At 38.9% G+C, this 19,770-nt stretch overlaps 1 protein-coding gene across 3 annotated transcripts in view; it reads right to left on the bottom strand.

Annotated features, from left to right (window-relative positions):
- Positions 1–1,441: 1,441 nt before the first annotated feature.
- Positions 1,442–19,770, bottom strand: part of tcf12 (transcription factor 12) — a 73,232-nt gene continuing 54,903 nt past the window's right edge. Inside the window, exons 11-21 of one of the 3 annotated variants that reach the window (XM_034117033.1) lie at positions 19,156–19,291; positions 18,893–18,963; positions 15,672–15,807; positions 11,551–11,624; positions 9,519–9,590; positions 8,875–9,066; positions 5,896–6,022; positions 5,633–5,792; positions 5,218–5,444; positions 4,474–4,603; positions 1,442–3,773 (exon numbers count right to left, since the gene is read on the bottom strand). In XM_034117033.1, coding sequence (XP_033972924.1) covers positions 4,485–4,603; positions 5,218–5,444; positions 5,633–5,792; positions 5,896–6,022; positions 8,875–9,066; positions 9,519–9,590; positions 11,551–11,624; positions 15,672–15,807; positions 18,893–18,963; positions 19,156–19,291 — 1,314 coding nt within the window. In that variant the 3' untranslated portion in view covers positions 1,442–3,773; positions 4,474–4,484. Of the gene's footprint in view, positions 3,774–4,473; positions 4,604–5,217; positions 5,460–5,632; positions 5,793–5,895; positions 6,023–8,874; positions 9,067–9,518; positions 9,591–11,550; positions 11,625–15,671; positions 15,808–18,892; positions 18,964–19,155; positions 19,292–19,770 lie in introns of all 3 variants that reach the window. The other 2 variants (XM_034117035.1, XM_034117034.1) reach the window with 2 other exon arrangements.

Below are 19,770 nucleotides of genomic sequence, written 5' to 3'. Positions count from 1 at the left end.
GTTCCCTAGAAAGAACTCAAAGGAAAAGAAGGAAAAAATCCTGTCAAGAAAAGCTAATTTTAAACCGATATAATTATTCATTCTTCGGTGAAGAGAAGACAAGAGGCATGTTTAGCGCAGCTTGCATCCTGAGAGTAGCAGAGAGGCGGATGATCTCACTGTTGGGAGCAGGAGGAGCAGCAGGCTCTTTGGTCGGGCTTCAAGGAGTCGAGCCAAGGACTCTCTGTCAGCTGGCCCAGCAGCCCTGTCAGGAAGTCAGCTTCAGACATGGTGGTCCCACTCCTACAGAAAAATTCACACACATAGCACCAGCCGCACACCCTCACACATTCTGTTTCTTCCTGCAGAGAATATAGAAAGATGACATGCCATGATTAATGTTGTATCACTAGGCTCACCACAGGCAGAGCAGCAGTCAGCAGTTTTCCTCCGAGTGTCACCCCTCAGAAAACTGAAGGATCAGACCTCTCAGGACACGATGAGCATCTATCTGCACAAGGATAATTCTGTGCAGATGTACCAGGGTCTGAGATTTACAGCAGCACAGTCCTCCAGGTTCAGATCAGCATTTTAGCAACACTTTTGGGATTCATTAACTTAATTGTTTAGGTTTGTTCTTTTCATAATGGCTGCACACATCCCGTCTGAACTCTGGTTTCAGTGTATCTCTTTGTTTTGTATTACCTCTGCATTTACAGTACATGCATGTCAAAAGACATTTTATAATAATCAACCATCTTGAAATTGAAAAAAGAAAAGTTACAAGAGGTACTAAAAATAAAATACATGTTTTCATTTAGTTCCCTCTGTAGACAAACATTAATGCATTTCCCTTTTGCTGCAGTATCTTTCATACAGGACCTCTCTGTCTTCATACCTGCCTAAATGTCAAGGTAAAAAAGTAGGACCAGCTCATTGTATGGTAGCTCTGGAAAAATGCAAGAGACCACTGCAGCATTATCAGTTTCTCTGGTTTTACTATTTATAGGTATGTGTTTGATTACTATTATTATTATTATTATTATTTTTATCTTAATCTATAAACAACTGACAACATTTCTCTGTGTTGGAAATCAACAGACACTGGAATGGAATGGCTACCATACATGTAGAGATTGAGATTTAAGAAAAAAGTGGTCTCTTTGTATACTCATAATACTTTTATACAGACTACAATAGTCCACTGGTATTATTTTCAAAAATGGGTAAAATACTATAACAAATGAACTTGGCCTAAACCCACTGTTACATATATTTGTTCATAAAAGATAAAAGGTAGTCTTAGTTAACCCCACATATCTGAGCTTGTCCCACTTCATGCTTCCTGTGCCTTTTCATTCAAATGAAAATAAACGTTGAGAAGACGTGATAATGATATGTTGGAGCAGACACCGAAACACATGTGTTTGCGCAGTGAGAAATAAATGCACATACAATTGAATTTAGAAAAAAGATGGCACATTTATTGCAACATAAATGTTATATACATTGTGTTTTTCTGTTGGAAAAGACAGAAAATTCGAATTCTCGTTGCTGCAGTTTTTTTGATGTGCATCAACAATACCTTTTAATTTGACAACAGGACAAATATTTTATCAATCAACAACGAGAGACTGAAAATTAAGATGGAGGTCGCACTTTTAGTAATTTGGAGCTCGTACATAGTCTTTTAATGTGTTAGACTACGAGCAACATTTATGCTTTGTTCTTGAGATGGCATTTCTGAATATCTTGTAATAATGGACAGGCTATTGTAAATAACCATACATTTTACTATCTAATATAGTAAAATAAAGTAAGAAACTTTTTACTCAAAACTTTTGCTTTCAAAAATCTAAAAAGAGTAATATTTAGAATTCAAGAAATATTCTTACAGTATTATTGTATAAAAGACTAACTACAGTGAAAAATAAGCCAAATGTTTTTTTTTCTTTTTTAAATGTTATTTTTTCTCATATATTATACAAGGGAAAGCATCTGGGAATACAGCAAAGTCTAACTTGGCAACAGAGGAGCAAAGCAATATAGGAACACATGAAATAAAAAAAAAAGAGCAGGAAGTGACACACAATATTCCTTAAATCAAAGTCTGCCAACATGAATACTGAGATCATAACAAGAAAAAAAATTCACATAATTGGTTTGGGATTTTTTTTTCTTTAAAGAACAACAATTTAAAATATCAAATATTTATTGTATGCTCACGGTGTGGCATCCTTTATTCTAATTTTAGTCTCTTTTTTGTAAAGACTATCCAAACCTGTTTCTGATTTCTGATTCATATTCTGATTCCGAATGTGGCAGCCTTGTTTAAGTTGTAGATAATGATAGAAGACAATATACAAAGAAATACATGGAATATAAAGCAAGTCTTAAGACCAAGGCCATAAAGCATGCACACTGATAGGGAAAACAAATGAAAGCCATGAATGTCTTGAAACATAAAAGAAATTATTGTGCTACAGTTCTTTGATATTCCAAAAATGCATGAAATATCTGGTCTGTTTTTATATATTGGATGAAAACATAATAGAAAATAAGTTAAAACTGACTGAAACTGGACATGATAATGCTGGAAGAATAAAAAATGACTTGTTACAACACAAATAAGCATAACTACAAATCTTAGAATAACTGCGTTTGAAAATGTCTTGAGATATTACCAGAAAAAGGGATGTGTTTATCAGGCCAGGAGAAAGTGTGGTCGTCGTCATTTGTTTTCTTTCTTAACTACGTCTTAATCAAGACGAATCTGCAAAAATATCTCATTGCTTACATTTAACACTATATGGCAAAAGGAAGGGCAATAAAATCCCCTTTTTCTTTTAGTTAAGACACAAAAAATATGCAGGGAATGCTAAGGTTTGCAAACATTTCACTTCAACCTAACGATGAAAAACACACAACTACACCTGAGCTTTCAGTAAACCTAGAGTTTGCCATTCATCACCTTTTGTAGACAATATGGTAATGCTAACTTAGTCGTGCCAATTATTCTGGGGGTCGTTATCACATACACATACTGTAAGCTGAAACAAACATAGGGAATTACATGTGGTCAGTGGCCGTATAGATCAAATATAAATAATATATGCTCTGTTCTTATTTTTATGGGACGGTTATTTCTTTATTTCTAAAAGCTAGTGATCATTGACAGTGGGCTATAAATATCGCTCTAAACTGGCCAATAAATAAATGTTCTCAGTGCTCAAATATCGCCCCCTCCTCTCGGACTCGCCAGAGATTTGGCTTCAGGGTAGAGTGCTCAGTTTTAATGGTGGCACTGGCAAACTATAGATAAACTGAAAAGCTGCATACTTCTCTTTCAATTTGCTCAACGTTCCCTTTAGACATACACTGTATACTGTAGTTCAATAACATAATAAATAGAAGGAAAAAAAGGAAACAGACAAACAAAAAAAATTGCTGTTACAATGCATTTGTCAATTCAGTTTAGGCACAAGGCAATTTCCACGTATAGTTGGAGGAGATTGCGAAGTCTCTGATTGTTCAGAAGCAACAACACTTCTTGCAGACAGTGATATGTGCTGAAGACTTTTTCTTTGTGGGGAGACATTTTGCAGATGGAAACTGCTCACACGGAGCTGGACGCTTCGCTCGGCTCTTCTTCAATCTTCTAGGACTGGATTGTGTTAGTCTCGTCGTTTTTTGCTTCAAGTGGTCTGTCTCCTTCGATTGGTGTCACAAACTGTGAGTCCTGTCTGTCACTGAGAAGCAAGGTCACCGACAGAAATGATGTGGATCGCTTTGATCTGGGAAGAGGGGAAATACTCTGATCAATAATCACAGCAGGACAATCTGTACATTAGATTAAATATAAAAACCATCTGCTACTCTTTCATATATTTTTCAGAAAATGATTCTTATTCCAGAGATGTGAAGGAGCTGGATCAACTAGTCAATACATTGATACATTAACGTGCAACTATTGTTTATTAACAGTGCTAAATTATTAGATACGTATTTCTATCTCCTCCAGAAGTAAAGATTTGCTGCCCTTATTGGTTTAGATTATTTCTTTATTTTTTTTGTGATCACATTTTTATTGACATTAATACACAACATGTACACATGGTTGTACACATCCAAAAAGCACACATTTTTTTGTTTTTTAAAAATAAAATAAGTAAAAGTACATAATAAAAATAAAAATTAGACAACAGCAATTACTTACAAAATATACAAAATGCAGAATACAGAATACATATGTAAGCTAAAATTAATAACAATAATACAGACAAACAGAAATAGATAATTTTTAACATATATCGTTTGGATGTAGACCGTTTATAGAAAAAAACGATTTGAATTTAGGGAAATTGTGATGGACTTTAACAAATATATATACATATATTTAAGACAGAATAAAACAGTAAAAATAAATAAAAAAATATTGTTTATACAGAAAAAATATATAAAAAATGAGAAACCAGCTGGAGGTGGTGAGCGTACCTGTGTGCTGCTCAGAGGTGGCCCATGGGGTTAGAGGAGTCGGCGTGGCCTGGACGGTCTCCGGAGCCCGAGGACACTTTCTCCTCCTCCCTCCTCTTAAGGCAGGCTGCTTTGGGGTTCAGATTCCTCTCTGTGGTTCAGAGAGACAGAAATTAAATGTTTATGGCACATTATTATTCTAATTGCTTTGAACAAACATAGTGAGAGCATTAATCTGGTCTGTTTCTTTATTATTATAACACATTATTGTGAAGATCCAGCCTTTTAGTAAGTGGATGAAGCAAAATCCTGATAAAATGTTTGACTTACTTGCTTAAATGTCTTATAATATGAAGCTACAGCAAACTATAATGCAGTTTCTTTACTGTTGTTGTGATATTATGGAGGACTATCTGTACGTGGCAGCTCTGTCAGTGAAATACTGTATCTCCATATAAATCAACCCTGTTTACTGCAGTTCTTTTTTATTGCTCCATATTTACTGCTTCCTCTTTGGATGTGACACTAAAATAAAAAGTTACCGCCTGCAGGAATATAATGTAAGGCATCTTAAATAAATACTATTGATTCTATGTGATGTCAAGATTCAAAGATGCATTTTTATTGTCAATCTCATCTTGATAAGACATGACAGGACATTGGGTTAAAGGGCTCACAAACAACATAAAAAGACTCATACAAAAATTGCATTGACATTCCAGTTATTTGCAACAATTCCTGAGTAAAGCATATAATGACCCTGACCTCTGACTTGCTGCTCCAGGTTAAGTATGACAGCCACGGCCTGATGGAGGATGAGCAGTTTGGTCTGGGGCTTCTCGCTCTTCAGGTGCACCTGGACCATGTGACCCAGCTCCTTAAAGGCCTCGTTGATGTCTCGCACCCTTAGGCGTTCACGGGAGTTGTTAGCCATCCTCCTCTCACGCTCACGCTCGGCCTTCTGCTCCGGATTCAGGTCCTCATCCTCAATGCTGTGTGAGAAAGAACTGTTTAAGAGTTAAAGTCAGATAATAACAAAATAAAACAGACAATCTTACATCTTAAGAAGACATCAAAGTACAACCAAATAGAAAAACACAATCCGTTCAAATTGTAGTATTTTGAGACCTAAATTATTTTTACTTTGTATAATATTTTGTTTGTTCAAAAATCTTCCTACCTCGTGCGTGTGCCTCCTCTGGGTGTCATCATATTTTTTCTGTCGCCCTCATCATCCGACTTGTCATCGTTGGAGAGGTGGTTCATGTCATCTTTGTCGTGTTTCTCCAGCTTCAGCCCCAGAGCGCCGGGCAGCTGGCCGGCCAGAGCAGAGGCCAGACCTGAAGAAGGAAATGTAAAAGGTAAAGGTAAGACATTACACACAAACTAAGAAAGGCCCATATAATGAGTTGATAAGAGTGGGGGTTAGGGGGTGCAGCGGACCTCTGAAGGTTTCCAACTGGTGGTGGAGTTCTGCAGTGGATGTGGAGCTGGCGCTGGGCGGGCCTCCGTGGCTGTTGTTGTTGTTGTTGTTGAGGCCGGCAGCATCGTCAGCGTGGGCCCCGCCCTGCTGAAACACACACAGGGAGGAGAGGGTCAAGACAGGAAGCACATATTGTTTGGAGAAGATGCATGAAACCTTATTTTGAGCAAGAGAAGAGCGAATAGTGAGAGCCGTAAAACAAACTTCAGTAGATAGACATCAGTGAGATTCTGTTTAGGTTAGATCCACACAGGATGATTTTATTAGAGGTCCTTCACATGTTCAAACGTACATGCTAGGGGTGTCGCAGTATTCCAGTACTGACGATAAATACAATTAAATATTGATATCATGTTAAGAATACACATATTATGATTATATTTTGTAAAAAATCTTTTGCCTTTTGAATAATTTATAAAAAATATAAATAAATAATTTCTGTCATGGTCCATTCTCTGTCTCATTTCCCCAACGCCCAAGACACAAAATAACGCACAATAAAACAAGTTAAAGAGAAATTTGACTTACAGCATTACTATCATTGGTTTTTCCGATTTGCTATACATAAATATCTTGCCATAATGAATTCTTTGAAAATGTCCCTGAAAATCATTCAGCAAAAATCTGATATCATTTCAGCCCATACCAAAAACGTTATTCTATTCATTTAAGCTTGTCATTCCTAACAATGGTGCATGCTATAGTCTTTCGTTACATAGTAGTATGTTATAGCAAGCAAAGCAAAGGGTAGAAAAAAACACAAAATAAAAGCCACCTTTGTAAGTATATTTAAAAAAAACAAAAGGCCCATTTAGGACATTTTATCAAACCCTCTTTTCTGCTGAGACATTCTCAGACTTAGCTCTCTGTAACCACAGCTACGACCACGTCTGCTTCTCGTGTCTAAAATGAGACAAATCCTTCTGTGTTCACTTTCAAAAGACACTCAACAGTCATGAACATTATTCTTTAGTTTGTCCACATTCGTGACATAGAAATGGTCCCGCCGTCAGTCCCTCTTTCCTGAGGTTCACCACTTGTTCTTGGGCTATTTGATTTCCCCTCTGAGAACCAGGGAAATGCGGGGAAATCGTCACTGAGGGTAGAGGGTGTCTCCTCCTTGTCTTATAAGAATGTGATCCCCAGTCACTGTTGGCCTCTGTTAACCCTGCCACCCCGAGACCCTCCCCTTCTCCAGCACTACGCTAATCTTTGCTGTGCTCTCAACAGGTGTCCAAACAACTCTTTGTCTGGAGGAGGAGGAGGGAGGCCGGGCTCTGGCAAGAAAAGAACGCTACCATTTTCCTGGCTGGGCCTGATTAGCATACAGCTGAGGAGCTCTGTTTGGGTGAGGCCGCGGGTTCAGACACACGTTTCCATCCATTCAGATTCCCTGGGTTGTTAAAAAGGAGTGATGAAAAGGGGCAGAGGGCGGGGTGGGAGACGGAGTAAAAAGCTGTGCAGAGGCTGGTGAGCTCTTTCTGAGGGGGGCTGTTCCCACACAGGAAGTGCTGTGTTAGTGAACACACAGTATGTTCATCTCAGTCACAGTCCGTCAACATCACTGCCACAACACAGCTCTCTGTAACAAAAACATCAAACTGAACTCTTCTGACAACCACAGGACCATTCCTGTTAGGGGACAAACAAGCTACTCTTCAAACTTCAGCACCAGAAAACACACAGTCACAGAAGCACAGAGCCTTACAGCAAACAATAAACTGTATTCAAAATAAATTCATGTTGACAAAGAAGGTTTGAGAGACCAGAGAGGGATATAATACAAATCCTGAGAAGGAAGTTGGACCAGAATCTCCGGGAGCTTTGATGATCATGCCAAGTGAAATGTTTTTGGTGAAAAATAAACATTAAAACGTCAGAGTAAATGAAAACATGATTCATTATTCCTGTTTCATCTCGGCTGGATGCCTGGGGCTGGGTTGACAGGAACATTATAACATTGCTAGAGCTGAAAGAAATAGCCATTCATCTTTGAATCAATCTTCAGAATACAATTCAAATTTAGCAGCTATTGTGACAATTGATTAATTGTCAGTATCACGTTTAAAGTTAAAAGGGCCAAATGTTATCTTGTTCCTGTTTCCCAGTTGTGAGGATTTGCTGCCTTTTTTTTAATCGTGTGTTGTCAAGTGAACTGAATAATTTGGGGTTGGTTAAACAACTGAAGCAATATTAAGACTTTTTCTTAAGCTTTAGGAAATTATTTATTTGACCAAGTTATGATTTTAGAGACTTAGTGATTAATTGATAATAAAAACAACACAAATAAACACTTCTGGAAAACCAGACAGACATCTGGTCTTTATCTGAAACTCATGTAACTTAATATAAATCATGGACGAATGTCACTTTCCTCAGAGGAATGGGACTTTAAATAAGTATTGTTACATGTGTCTCTGACTTCTTCTTCTATCATTTGCATCCAGTTTCTTTAAATGATTGATTTATTTATTGTGAGCAAAAACTAGTATTTCCAATCACCTTTTAAATGACTTTTGGTCCAGTTGCTACATTTGATTTTCCATTGCAGATGTGTTTAAATCTCTTGGCTCTTCAGAATAAAATACCTTGGATGGAGTTTGGGTTTAAGCATCATGATTTATACAGAGACCTGCTTTCTTCTTTCCCTCAAGAGGTTTAGTGCAACACACAAACACTTCCTTCTCTGGAGAACAACTTCCAAATCCATTACGTCTGTTTTTTCCATTTCTTATTTCATCTGTGTGTATACAGCCACCCTCCAGAGGAGGTGAACCTGAGGCCAGCCATGACACTTATGGAAAATATATCAACTGTTCGTGTGTGGAAAATGTTGTTTTGAACAGGTGGCATGTGAAGTTTGACATTTAGGAAAACACCACTTTATACAATATCCTGAAAACGAATATAATTAAAGACATAAACTGTGTGTGAAGTACCATCGCTGCTGTCCGACTTGGAGCCAATGCAGAGGTGGGGAAGTTTAGTCCGAGGGCTGCGATTGGCCCGTTTTGTGCCTGTCCCAGCAGACTGTGTATGTCGCTGGGCAGACTGGCGGTGGAGCCCACTGCATGGTTCCTCAGAACGAGGATTGCATCATCCAGTCTGTCCAGACGATCCTCCATTCGAGACTGGGAGGACCAGAGGGATTGAAGAGGGAAGGGTTAGGCAGAAGAGAGGAAAAGAAGGACAGAGCAGCTTAGTATAAGCACATTAGGACAAACATTTAGAAAACTGATTGTATGGTGTGGACTTTAAAAGAAAAAAAAAATCTTAAACACAAGATAAAGAAGGAAATGCAAATGCAAAATCAACTGAGCCACTTCAGCTTGAGTTGTAAAAGTCAACACAGATGGAAATCAGGAGTGATTCAACAATGAATTGAGATTTTAACATTCATTGATAAATTAAGATGATTACTGCAAGCTGAAGCGGCTAACACATAACATGACATTATGGGAACAAAGGCAATAAAGATGAAACTGCATTTTACTGTGAGGTATGTAGACCGCAAGTCAAAAATAAAGTGAGGTATGCAAAGACGTATGGAACACGTAAAGAGTGAAGACTATCTGAGGAGTACCTCGCAGACATCCTTTAAGAAAGACATGGCATCCTGGAGATGCTCATGTAACTGCTGATGAACTCTGTTTTTCTGGCAAAGTCAAATAAAGAATAAGACAGGATTAAAAAAAGATCAATATCTAAAAATACTATAAACACACTGTGGATAGAGATTGTTTTTGTAAAGACACACAGAGAAGGAGGTCAGGATTTGGAAGAAGCACAAAGATGCTGACCGCTCTTTTTGTGAGGATGTTTGCACATTTAATAACCACTGATACAGTATTGGTCTTTTCTACTTTTCTTAAGGTTTCTTAGAGGTGTTATATAAAGGATACATCCTCCACATTCTATTAAATAGAATGCACACACATGTTCACTGTTGACTCCAAAGATTAGCTAGATAGTTTTTTCTCTGTTGAAATACATGGTCTGGTAAAGCTGTCTTCTCCATGCTTCCTCATACCTAGTTGTGCCTTTCACTACACTTGGTGATATGTAGCATTGAGCCACCTAACAGGAATCTTTGTAGTTTATCAAAGCCTTCAATTTAACAGAAAGGAATACAGTAAAGTCTCAAAAACGTATTCACTTCAATATATTCATCTCCACCGAAATCTGAATCCTCCACTTGCGTGTTTAGACGGTTGATCATCACTGTTTTCCCAGAAGTAAACTGGATTTTCAAAAGTGTTTTTTGCCTCAGCTACCAAGAAATGTGATCCATACTTTTAATGTTGTAACAATCCTGAGAATATATCATAATTTGAGCATGAAATCTTATGGTCACACGCAGGGGCGCCGTAAGGGGGTGAAAAGTTAGGACGATTCTAAGGGCCCGTGACTGACAGGGGCCCAAACAATTTTAGAACATTAAGAAAAAAATGTTTAAGTAACCAATGTGATTATCTTTTCATGGGGCCCAAAATCCCTGGCGGCGCCCCTGGTCACATGCATCCCAAAGTTGGTTTTCCCAAGCAACAAGATGATGCTTACCACAGTTTGCCTTTATGAATGGGACCTTTCACAACAAGTAAGTATTTGGTGTGTTTGTTATAACAATGAGTTATATCTAAAATTGTGCTTAGTTTATGTTATAAATCGTGTCACACAGTACATGAAATTGTTATCTGATTTCATTCACTTGCATCGTGAGCTTCACCTGTGAACCCTCACTTATCTGTGGTGGCCATAAAGAGACAAAACAAAGGGGGGAGGCAGAGTGGGAGGAAACGTCCACATCGTGATGTTCAATATCCTCTTCACATGCAATCGGCTGTTTGAATGGGTCTATGTGATAAGGTTGAGGCTGGATTGATTTTGACTTTAAAGTTATTTCTGTATGTTTAGTCATTGTAAACAAAACATCCAAGATAAGTCCTGTAATTGATTGTATTAAAAGATAACATTTAAATAATAATAATTTAACAAAAGCCTATACAGGTTTTAAGAGGTTTGGCAAACCAGCAGAAAACCGGACAGTAAGTAGCAAACACATCTGTTGGTTAAAACTTAAATACATTATATTGTAAAGGTTTACATGTTTTACTATCTTGTAATTTGCTAGTAGGTATATCAGGTTGTTATTGTAAATACAAATAGAAGATATTAAGACAATATTTATAGCTACATTTGTATCCATCGTTGTAATCTGTTTATTCTCCTCTTAAATGCACTCTTTGCATCCCAGCAGAACATGTAAATGCTTAACATTTGCATCAGGGAGTAGCCGGGATGAAAGGCGATCTGCAGCTCTGGTCGCATGACAGCGAAGGAATTTCTGGAGACGTGTTTTAGCAAACAGCTGCCACCACCCCACCAGCCCCCTGAGCTAAACCCATCCCCCAACTGTCATCCCCGTCCAGCCCCACGGAGCAGGGGACAGATGGCAAGCCCGAGGGACAGGTATTGTTCAGTTTGGTTATCGCTCTGCCCCCACCTCCCTCACAAAAACATTTGTCAGACAGGAATCTCCCTGTAATGCTGGCTCAGCCCTTCCCGGGTAACTTATCCAAAGTGCGCATCGATCATGAGAGACAGAGGGAGCTTACCAGGGAGTGAAGGGAGTTCTCATAGTTTGGAGAGGACGGAGTCTGTCCTCCAGCGCGGGGCCACTGGTTGGTACCTGATGGAGAGGGGAAGAGCGGGGGTCAGCGTTAACAATCCGGCGACTCAGTTTCACATCAACATGGCTGATAGCTGTATCCTGCTCCACTGGGTGGACAAAGCTGATCGACACACACACAATAACACACAGTCAAAACACACTGACATTCTGATATTCTGGTTTCTTGTGAGATTTTTTGATCTTTTATGGCTGAGTTTTGTTGCATCACTTCCTGATGGCTGGACTGCATCCTGACACACGAGCCAGCGGAGGGTTAGTCTAATACCCACTTCCACCCAGAGATGTACGCTGCATCTGCACATCAATAAGCAAAGCCATGAGAGGCTGGAGAACAATAAGAGAGATGTGATTTTAGACACTAGCTTTCCTTCACACTTCCTCTTTCCTGCAAACCTGAAAGCACATGAGTGATTTCAAAAATGCCGAGCATCTGAGTTTAATCAAGTTCATAATCTTCCAATTCTTCTAGTTTTCTTTCTCTTTATTTTTGGTCAAACATCTGACTGGTGTTGAAGTGGTAGTTCAATCAATGTGTCTTCATCATATTACAGCAAACACATCTGTGAACATCTGAGCTCCATTGTTAAATTCCCAAAAATAAATACAATAAAGCCAAATCTACTGTTGCACTTTTCCTCTTGTCATCATAATGAAAAAGAATGTATTTTATAATATGGGAAACTTAAGACACTCTGCACTACGGATTATAATGTACTTTTGGCTGGGAGATGTTCACATTGGATGTTGCCAAAAGTAAATCTACAGCCCAGCACAGGAATCTAGCTGATTTGATCTGGTGTAAATTAGTGCAGAGAAAAAGGAATCCACATCTGTTCATCACATTTCCAGTTCAGCGTCTCTGCTTTTCTCGAGCACATTCATCCAAGTAACCTGCCTGCCATGTGCAACAGGAGGTGATGCATTATACAATCAAATAACCTTAATTGACTTTGACAATAATGAAACTTTCCAGGTTATTCACAGGATAGGAAGTATGCTGGGCTTTACTGCTCAGGGCTCTTCTGGTATCTATTATCATCCATTATGGGGGAGAGATGCCAAATCCAGCCGCCACATGGTAAATGGAGTCCACTGTAGCAAACTCTACAGATACAGACTTTGTTTTTGTTATCTATCCTCTACGATGACTCTAAGATCTCTTTCTTATTATAATAAAAAGGCAATGAAACATGCAAACCAAGAAGTGGGGATCCATTGTGGTAGAAAAGCCTGAGAAATCCTAACTGGTATCACATTAAAAAAACATTTTCAGTCAAAGAGTAATTCAAAAGCTACAATGTGTTGAATGGAAATCTGAGTTTGATGTGAGAAGACTGATGCAATATTTTTACTCCTAATTGTTCACTGATTGTTTTTACAAATCAAGGGTAATGTGGTTAAACACACATTAAACCACTGAACTATGGTTTTCAAAAGCAGCACAATTACACTGACAGCCAAAGAGATTAAGCACATCATGTAAAAATGTTGACAAACACAAGTTAATCCCACAGCCTTAACTGCAGGAAATGCTTTAAAATATGTTTTTCCATGAAATCACAGACTAAAATGTCTCACTAAACCTCTGTACTGGAGTTTTCATGTTTCCTTCCTCTCGCAGCCTTGGGTAAATCAGACTTTAATTAAAAGACTATTAAGAGTGACTGTGGAAGAGGAAATGAAGAATCCTCTGTTCTGCCTCAGCTTTCTCCCAGGTGAGTGAGACAGGAACTCCACATGAGCCTCGCTGGCTGCCGGCTATGAAAAATTAGCCCAGGACTTTGGATCCCACGTGCACCAGAGAGGGCTAATTGAACAAACCAGTCCTGAGTAATGTGCTGTACATTGGTGTTATCCTAATGATGAATGGGTCTTCAACAGCCAGCCAAATGTTGTGCCAATTTCAAAGTACCGTTCTCTTTTTAACCCCAGAAGCATAATAAGGGTGAATAATTAGCAAAACGACACCCATTTCTTAATATCCCACATGTATTCATTTAGCATTAGATTCATGTGTATTTCATTGTTAAATACACATGAATCCCTTAAAATAGAAAACCCCTGACCTTTTTTCTAACAAAGAAGTCATTAGTTTCTGGGCCAACCATTATCGCCTATGTTTTTCTCCTTCAATAACTTTGCATATGTCATACTTGTAAGAAAAATGGTATACTCCCAATCTACTTCATTGCAATTAAAACTAAAATGAACCTGTATTACATGACAACTTGAAACACTTGTAAGGACATCTAGTAACAGTACATAGCATCATAATATGATAGCCTTGGCTCTATTTATGACCATATGACATGATAAACTAGAAACTCTATTGTTATGCAGCAAGGTGTGTCATGCTGTAATAGGTCAATGGGGGGATCTCCCTCTGAGGCCAAACTCATCATCAGCTGAGCCACAGACACTGGCAGCTAATCGGGGCCTTTTCGCAGCCTGGTCTGTGTTGTGTGTGTGTGTGTGTGTGTGTGTGTGTGTGTGTGTGTGTGTGTGTGTGTGTGTGTGTGTGTGTGTGTGTGTGTGTGTGTGTGTTGTGTGTGTGTGTGTGTGTGTGTGTGTGTGTGTGTGTGTGTGTGTGTGTGTGTGTGTGTGTGTGTGTGTGTGTGTGTGTGTGTGTGTGTGTGTGTGTGTGTGTGTGTGTGTGTGTGTGTGTGTGTGTGTGTGTGTGTGTGTGTGTGTGTGTTTGGGGGAACAGCTGTCCATGGGGCAGGGCAACAGCTGAGGATGAGGGGGGGCATACGTAGAGACAGCTGTCGCCTCTCCATTACCGCACATGACACAACTGTCCACTAAAACAACACGCTGGGCTTTCCCTTACTGTCTCCCTTCATTCAATTTCCATTACTCTCTCTCCTCTGTTAACACGTCGCACAATCCATAGTCTTCTTCTTCTTCTCCCAGTGTAGAACAAACAGGAACCTTCTTAAAGTGTTCTCTAACTGCATGGACTTGGCTTTGCACAGTTGTTTCACAAGTTTCCTGTTTTTGTTCTCTTGGGTTTGTTGCACAATCTAAAAAGAATTTAGAGGGAGGCTTGTCTGTTCATCCTCAAAAACCAATCTTACATAAAAACACTAACTGCCAAGCAATTTTGTGGAAAAACAGGATTATGTAACAATAACAACTTCCAAAAATGTATTTTAACACACAGTAGGGTGAGTGCCTAATGTGGTGTAAGTCATAAATACTTAATGACTTAATAACAATCCTACAAAATATCAAAATGGTTATTCAAGACCCAGTTCAAACTGTTTCATTATAAGATGTTCAAATCCTTGAGCACCCTAAAAGCCACAGCCCAAGTCTTTTTCATTTGCACTCATTCCACTACTAAAACTTAATTTCAAAACTGAAATGTTACTGCAAAACCACTTCAAAGTTACATCTGGATTTATGAACATCAACCCTGCCTAAAATACCAGAAGCCAAAAGAGATCTGTGATGTCACCGTGAGTCAATGTGGAGCAGCCCGCAGACATGAAAATAAATGTTTGAGATTCTGGACCAGCTAGTCAGGTACTGTTTAAAGGTGCTGGTGTAACAGTGGTTGCATGCTTTTTATACAGCTAACATTGCTCAGAGACTGCAGTAAGAAATCAGCTACCGTAGCTAGATGTGATAGGTATATCTTCTCTTTGCTTGAGATTAATGTTTGTTGTACACGGTCCCAGAGAAATACAATAATCAAATATAAGAATATAATAGATAAGGATTAGAGCTCCTTCACAACTAAAAGGAGTCCAACATTAAGTTTTAGGAGAACTTCACAATCCATTCTGCTTAGGCTTTAATTAATCCAACTAATGCACTATAACTTAAAATGAATAAATGAAAAGAGGCCTATTCATAAGAGCTTGTTAATTACTTTGGCTATTCCAGACCGAGGCCTTTTTCCTAACATCATCTGAAGTTTCCGTACCTGACACATTAAATGTAGTTTCAGAGGAGTACATGTTCTACTCTACTGATAATATCTTGTGTAGGTGCAAAAGGAGGTGTGTTTAAGATAAGAATCCAACATTGGTGCTCTACCTGGCCTTCCAGACGGGGGGCCAGCAGCGGTCCCTGCTGAGGCAGCACCTGCTGGGGCGCTCAGAGGTGAAGGAGAACCCACAGGTGTCGACGGGTTGGAGGGAAAACTACTGCTAGTATGGTCAGGTGAGTAAATCTGTGGGAGCAGAGAGGAAGAGGGAAAAGGAGCATCAGCAGCATGAAAAAAACAAAAAAAGCAAATGTTGACTTAATCCAATTATCTTTCACATGTTTCACAGGAACCTCGACTTTGCTCGGACATTGCCCATCTCCGAAATTGATCTTCATTTTGATCTCTAATACACATCTGTAATATTTTGTGACTGCATCTTGCACCGTTGAAAAACTCTGTCCACCTCTGAACAATAACAGTATAATATATCGCTGCTCGCTGTTTCTTGATATCTTTAACAGATGTTACTACCTTCAAGCCAAAAACGTATAATCAATTATGGAGATTTTACTGCCAGGGATGTCATAAAAATGCTAAGTGCATACATGTGAGCCGTTAACAGTCGTCTGTACTCAGAGCACGGCCGTTACCATATGAGCCTTAAGCAATATCCACTTTGATGTCTTTCGCATGTGTACCGGTTCTGTCTCTGCTACTGTAAGTCAGTTAATTGTGAATAAGTGCCTAAATAAAGATACAAATAATTTCCTAATATCACCTTTAAATATTTTTATTTAATGTTGCTAGATGAGGGAATTTGATCTAAAACCGAAATTGACTTTTCTTTTCTTATTTTTAAAGTCAGTTTATTAAAGGCAACGTTCAGAGCCTATTTATTGAAAAGGTTTAAACATTAGTATTGTGAATGTCATAAAAATAAATGCTAACCTTAAAATATACTTGACGAAATGAAAAGTGTAACAGAATAAATCAAGGTCACACGGCTACATAAAAAAAGTCTGCGTTAAACTTAAAGAGAAACTAGTGAGAGCTTTTTTGTATTAATAAATGTAATGTCTCATATAATAATAGTTGGTTATAAAAGTTATACATGGAAAAGGTTATTTTTCCTTCCTATAGAAATCTATAGCAGCTTGAAAAAAAGCAGACAACTAAACTGGAAACCCCTTTGAGCCGAAAACAGTAAATCTCAAATTGATGCATTTCAGCCTGCAACAGATAGGTATTGAACCACATAACAACATCTAGTTTGATTTACATATAGTTGGTTTTTACATGTTGATAAACTCACATGCAATTGTTTGTTTTTCTGCCACATATAAGGTTACTTCAGTTTATTTCTACACCGAGTATTCTGTTACTACTTTGTGTCGGTGCGTCGTCTGATAAGTCACCGAGGTCACTGAGCTTTAGGATGACATGTCAATCACCAGGGAACAAGGAGATTACGTCTCCAGAACTTCCACAGGGATTTCATTTGTTTAAACAAATGTTGGATTAAAGCACAAACACATTCCTGATTCCTTTTCCCCGAGCAATAAGAGGATATTGTGCCATAGTGGGACACGTCTCAGAGATCTCAGGGTATTACTGGTGGATCCTGACTAATTAGCAGAGAGAAACCCCACAGATCCACAGAGATTTCTCCTCCAAGTTAAGATCAAATTGAGCTTGCAGAAAAACGTTTGACTTCAATAATCTCCTTATTCAATCTTGATCTCCGGGCTTTCGTTTTTCAATCAACTTGGAATATCAGGATGGAGGTTTTGTTGAAGTGAGGAGGAGGAGGAGGAGGAGGAGGAGGAGGGATTGACTGTTGTCTAAAGGGAGGAATGTTGCTTCACTACACTCTGAGCGCACAAATATATCCAAATATATCCAAATATTTCCAAATATATCCAAATATATCCAAATATATCCAAATATATCCAAATATATCCAAATATTTCTCAGTTTCTCAAAAGCAAGCTGTTTATAACCGTGACTTCTGACCCGACAATATATGACTTTCTATTCTTTTCACTCGCTGACTACTAACGCTTCATTCAAAGTGAAACATGGCTCATTTTACTGGAATAAATGAAAGCTCCGCCTCATCATCAGTCACGCTCCCGCAGGCGGCGTGGGGCCAATAAGCACGGCCAATTTAAAAGGGCGGAGAACAAAAGCTCTACAAAGGGCGGCCCGTGGAGTTGAGCCACAGCAGTTATAAACTCCCCTGTGCCCCTGCTCCACCCACCCACCCCCACCCAGCCCAACCGTGTCCATTTCACTCCAGCTTTGTCATGCTAATACAATTGAGTCTGCAAATATAAAGGACTTAATTTGTTATTACCATCCATAAACTCTCATATTTTGTCTTTTGACAAAAAAATTCCTTCTGAAAATACAGCTTAGGTGTGCGGAAAAAAAATTGTCCAAAATCAAAAGACACATTTAAAACTAATGCCCAATCTGGTATATATGAATGATATCTTTTACATTTCAATACCGTTAAAGATTTTGTCGGTTATTTCAGTTCAAAGAGAAACTCCTTGCTCAGTCTGTCCTCAACACATCTGCCTATTTACTACTTCCAAAATGATATTTTCATTTAATGGGAAAATATAAGGCTGAGTGAAGCTCTTACCTATCATACTTGGAATCTAATGTCATATTTCTTATGATGTTTCTATGATATAATGGCTCTGTTAGAATAGATAATTTAACCAAACCTCTCCATCATCTGATCTGTGTGTCCAACTGATGCAAGCTACGGTATATCTCCTTCCATTATGTGAGCTACAGCAAATTAAACACTGACTATGATACATTAAGGATGTTAGAGATATCCAGGCCTGGTTTTCCAAAGTGAAGTGTAATCCACTGGCTTTAGGAGTATTTTCAATGTACAATTCCCTTTCTTGAATGCTCTTAGTTTAAGCCCACAATTATCCAGGCTTAGGCCAAAATTCAACTACAAACATGTCCTCTGGGATTTTTTTAATCAGCAGTCAGTATAGCACTTAATTCCCTGCACGATTACTAAGGTCACCTTCTTAGAGGCAAAACGGACCATTATTTTATTTTGCAGAGAAATCAAAAATGATTTGAGTGTACGGGTGCATAGAAGATATGGAGCTTCACACCCTGAGAGGAGGTCATACTTGATGGGATTTGCAGCTACTTCTGTGTGATTCACAACAAATTCTTATATGCTGAGTGTTGTTACGTCGGTACAGGTCTTCGTATGTGAACCTCAAATCATGCTTGATACTATGAATGAAAGGTAAGTGAAGTCCAAGTTGAACGTTGGGTTGTAACTCACCGAAGCTAAAGCCTTGCCCAATGCATCTCCAGTCTCTGAGCTTCCAGTGGTGTTTCCCCGATTTGCAGCAGCTAAAGACAACACAGAGGGAGGCTTTGTTACAACAACCTCAGACAAATGACGAGCCGTCACGGTGTTCAAAGCAGCTGTCCAACTGCCTGACTCACTACTATAACAGAAAGGATGTTCAGCGATGAATACATCGGGGGATATTGAATTAGTCATTCTGAGCAGGTAGATTAACTGTAAACTTAGGAACGTACCCATGACCCCATCGCCTGTGTTGACAGACGAGCTGTGCGCTGCGGTGACGAATGGCGAAGTGCTGTTGTTGCTTCGATGGAAGCTGGACATGGGAGGAAGACTGGCATTGATGTCAGGAGAGTGTGAGGGGTAATTCTGGGAGACAAAAAAAAGAAACAATTTTGAGTCACAAATGTGTACGTAAAAAAAAAGAAAGGCTTATTTATTCTTGTATTGTAAATTCTCCTTGACATCTCGCTGGCTGCAGTAAGTAAAAGTTACTGGGGGGAGGGAGGGAGATAAAGAGAGGGCAGGCAGCATCTGTAGACTCCCTGTGAAGATCTGCCAGCTGAGGCAGGCAGCCGAGATCAAACACTGACAAGAAGGGTCAGCAGTGTCTTCACTGTTAATAACCAGACACACACCCACTCTAACTGTGAGTGGGAGCAGGGAGGAAAAATTATCTACATGCTCTACGTGCCTCACAACACACATTAGATCTTTAACGGAAGTATGATGGCAAAATAAGTAACTAACCATCACCTGCTTGTATTCTTCAGTGTGTTTTTTATGCTTTTATATATTTTCTTTTACCACACTTTTGTTAAGCCCTACCACTTTTAATATTGCCTGTA

Source organism: Trematomus bernacchii, unplaced genomic scaffold, assembly GCF_902827165.1.
Source record: "Trematomus bernacchii unplaced genomic scaffold, fTreBer1.1, whole genome shotgun sequence".
NCBI classification, from domain to species: domain Eukaryota; kingdom Metazoa; phylum Chordata; class Actinopteri; order Perciformes; family Nototheniidae; genus Trematomus; species Trematomus bernacchii.
Note: the sequence above shows the minus strand (reverse complement) of the source record. Positions and strands in the feature narration are given on the sequence as shown.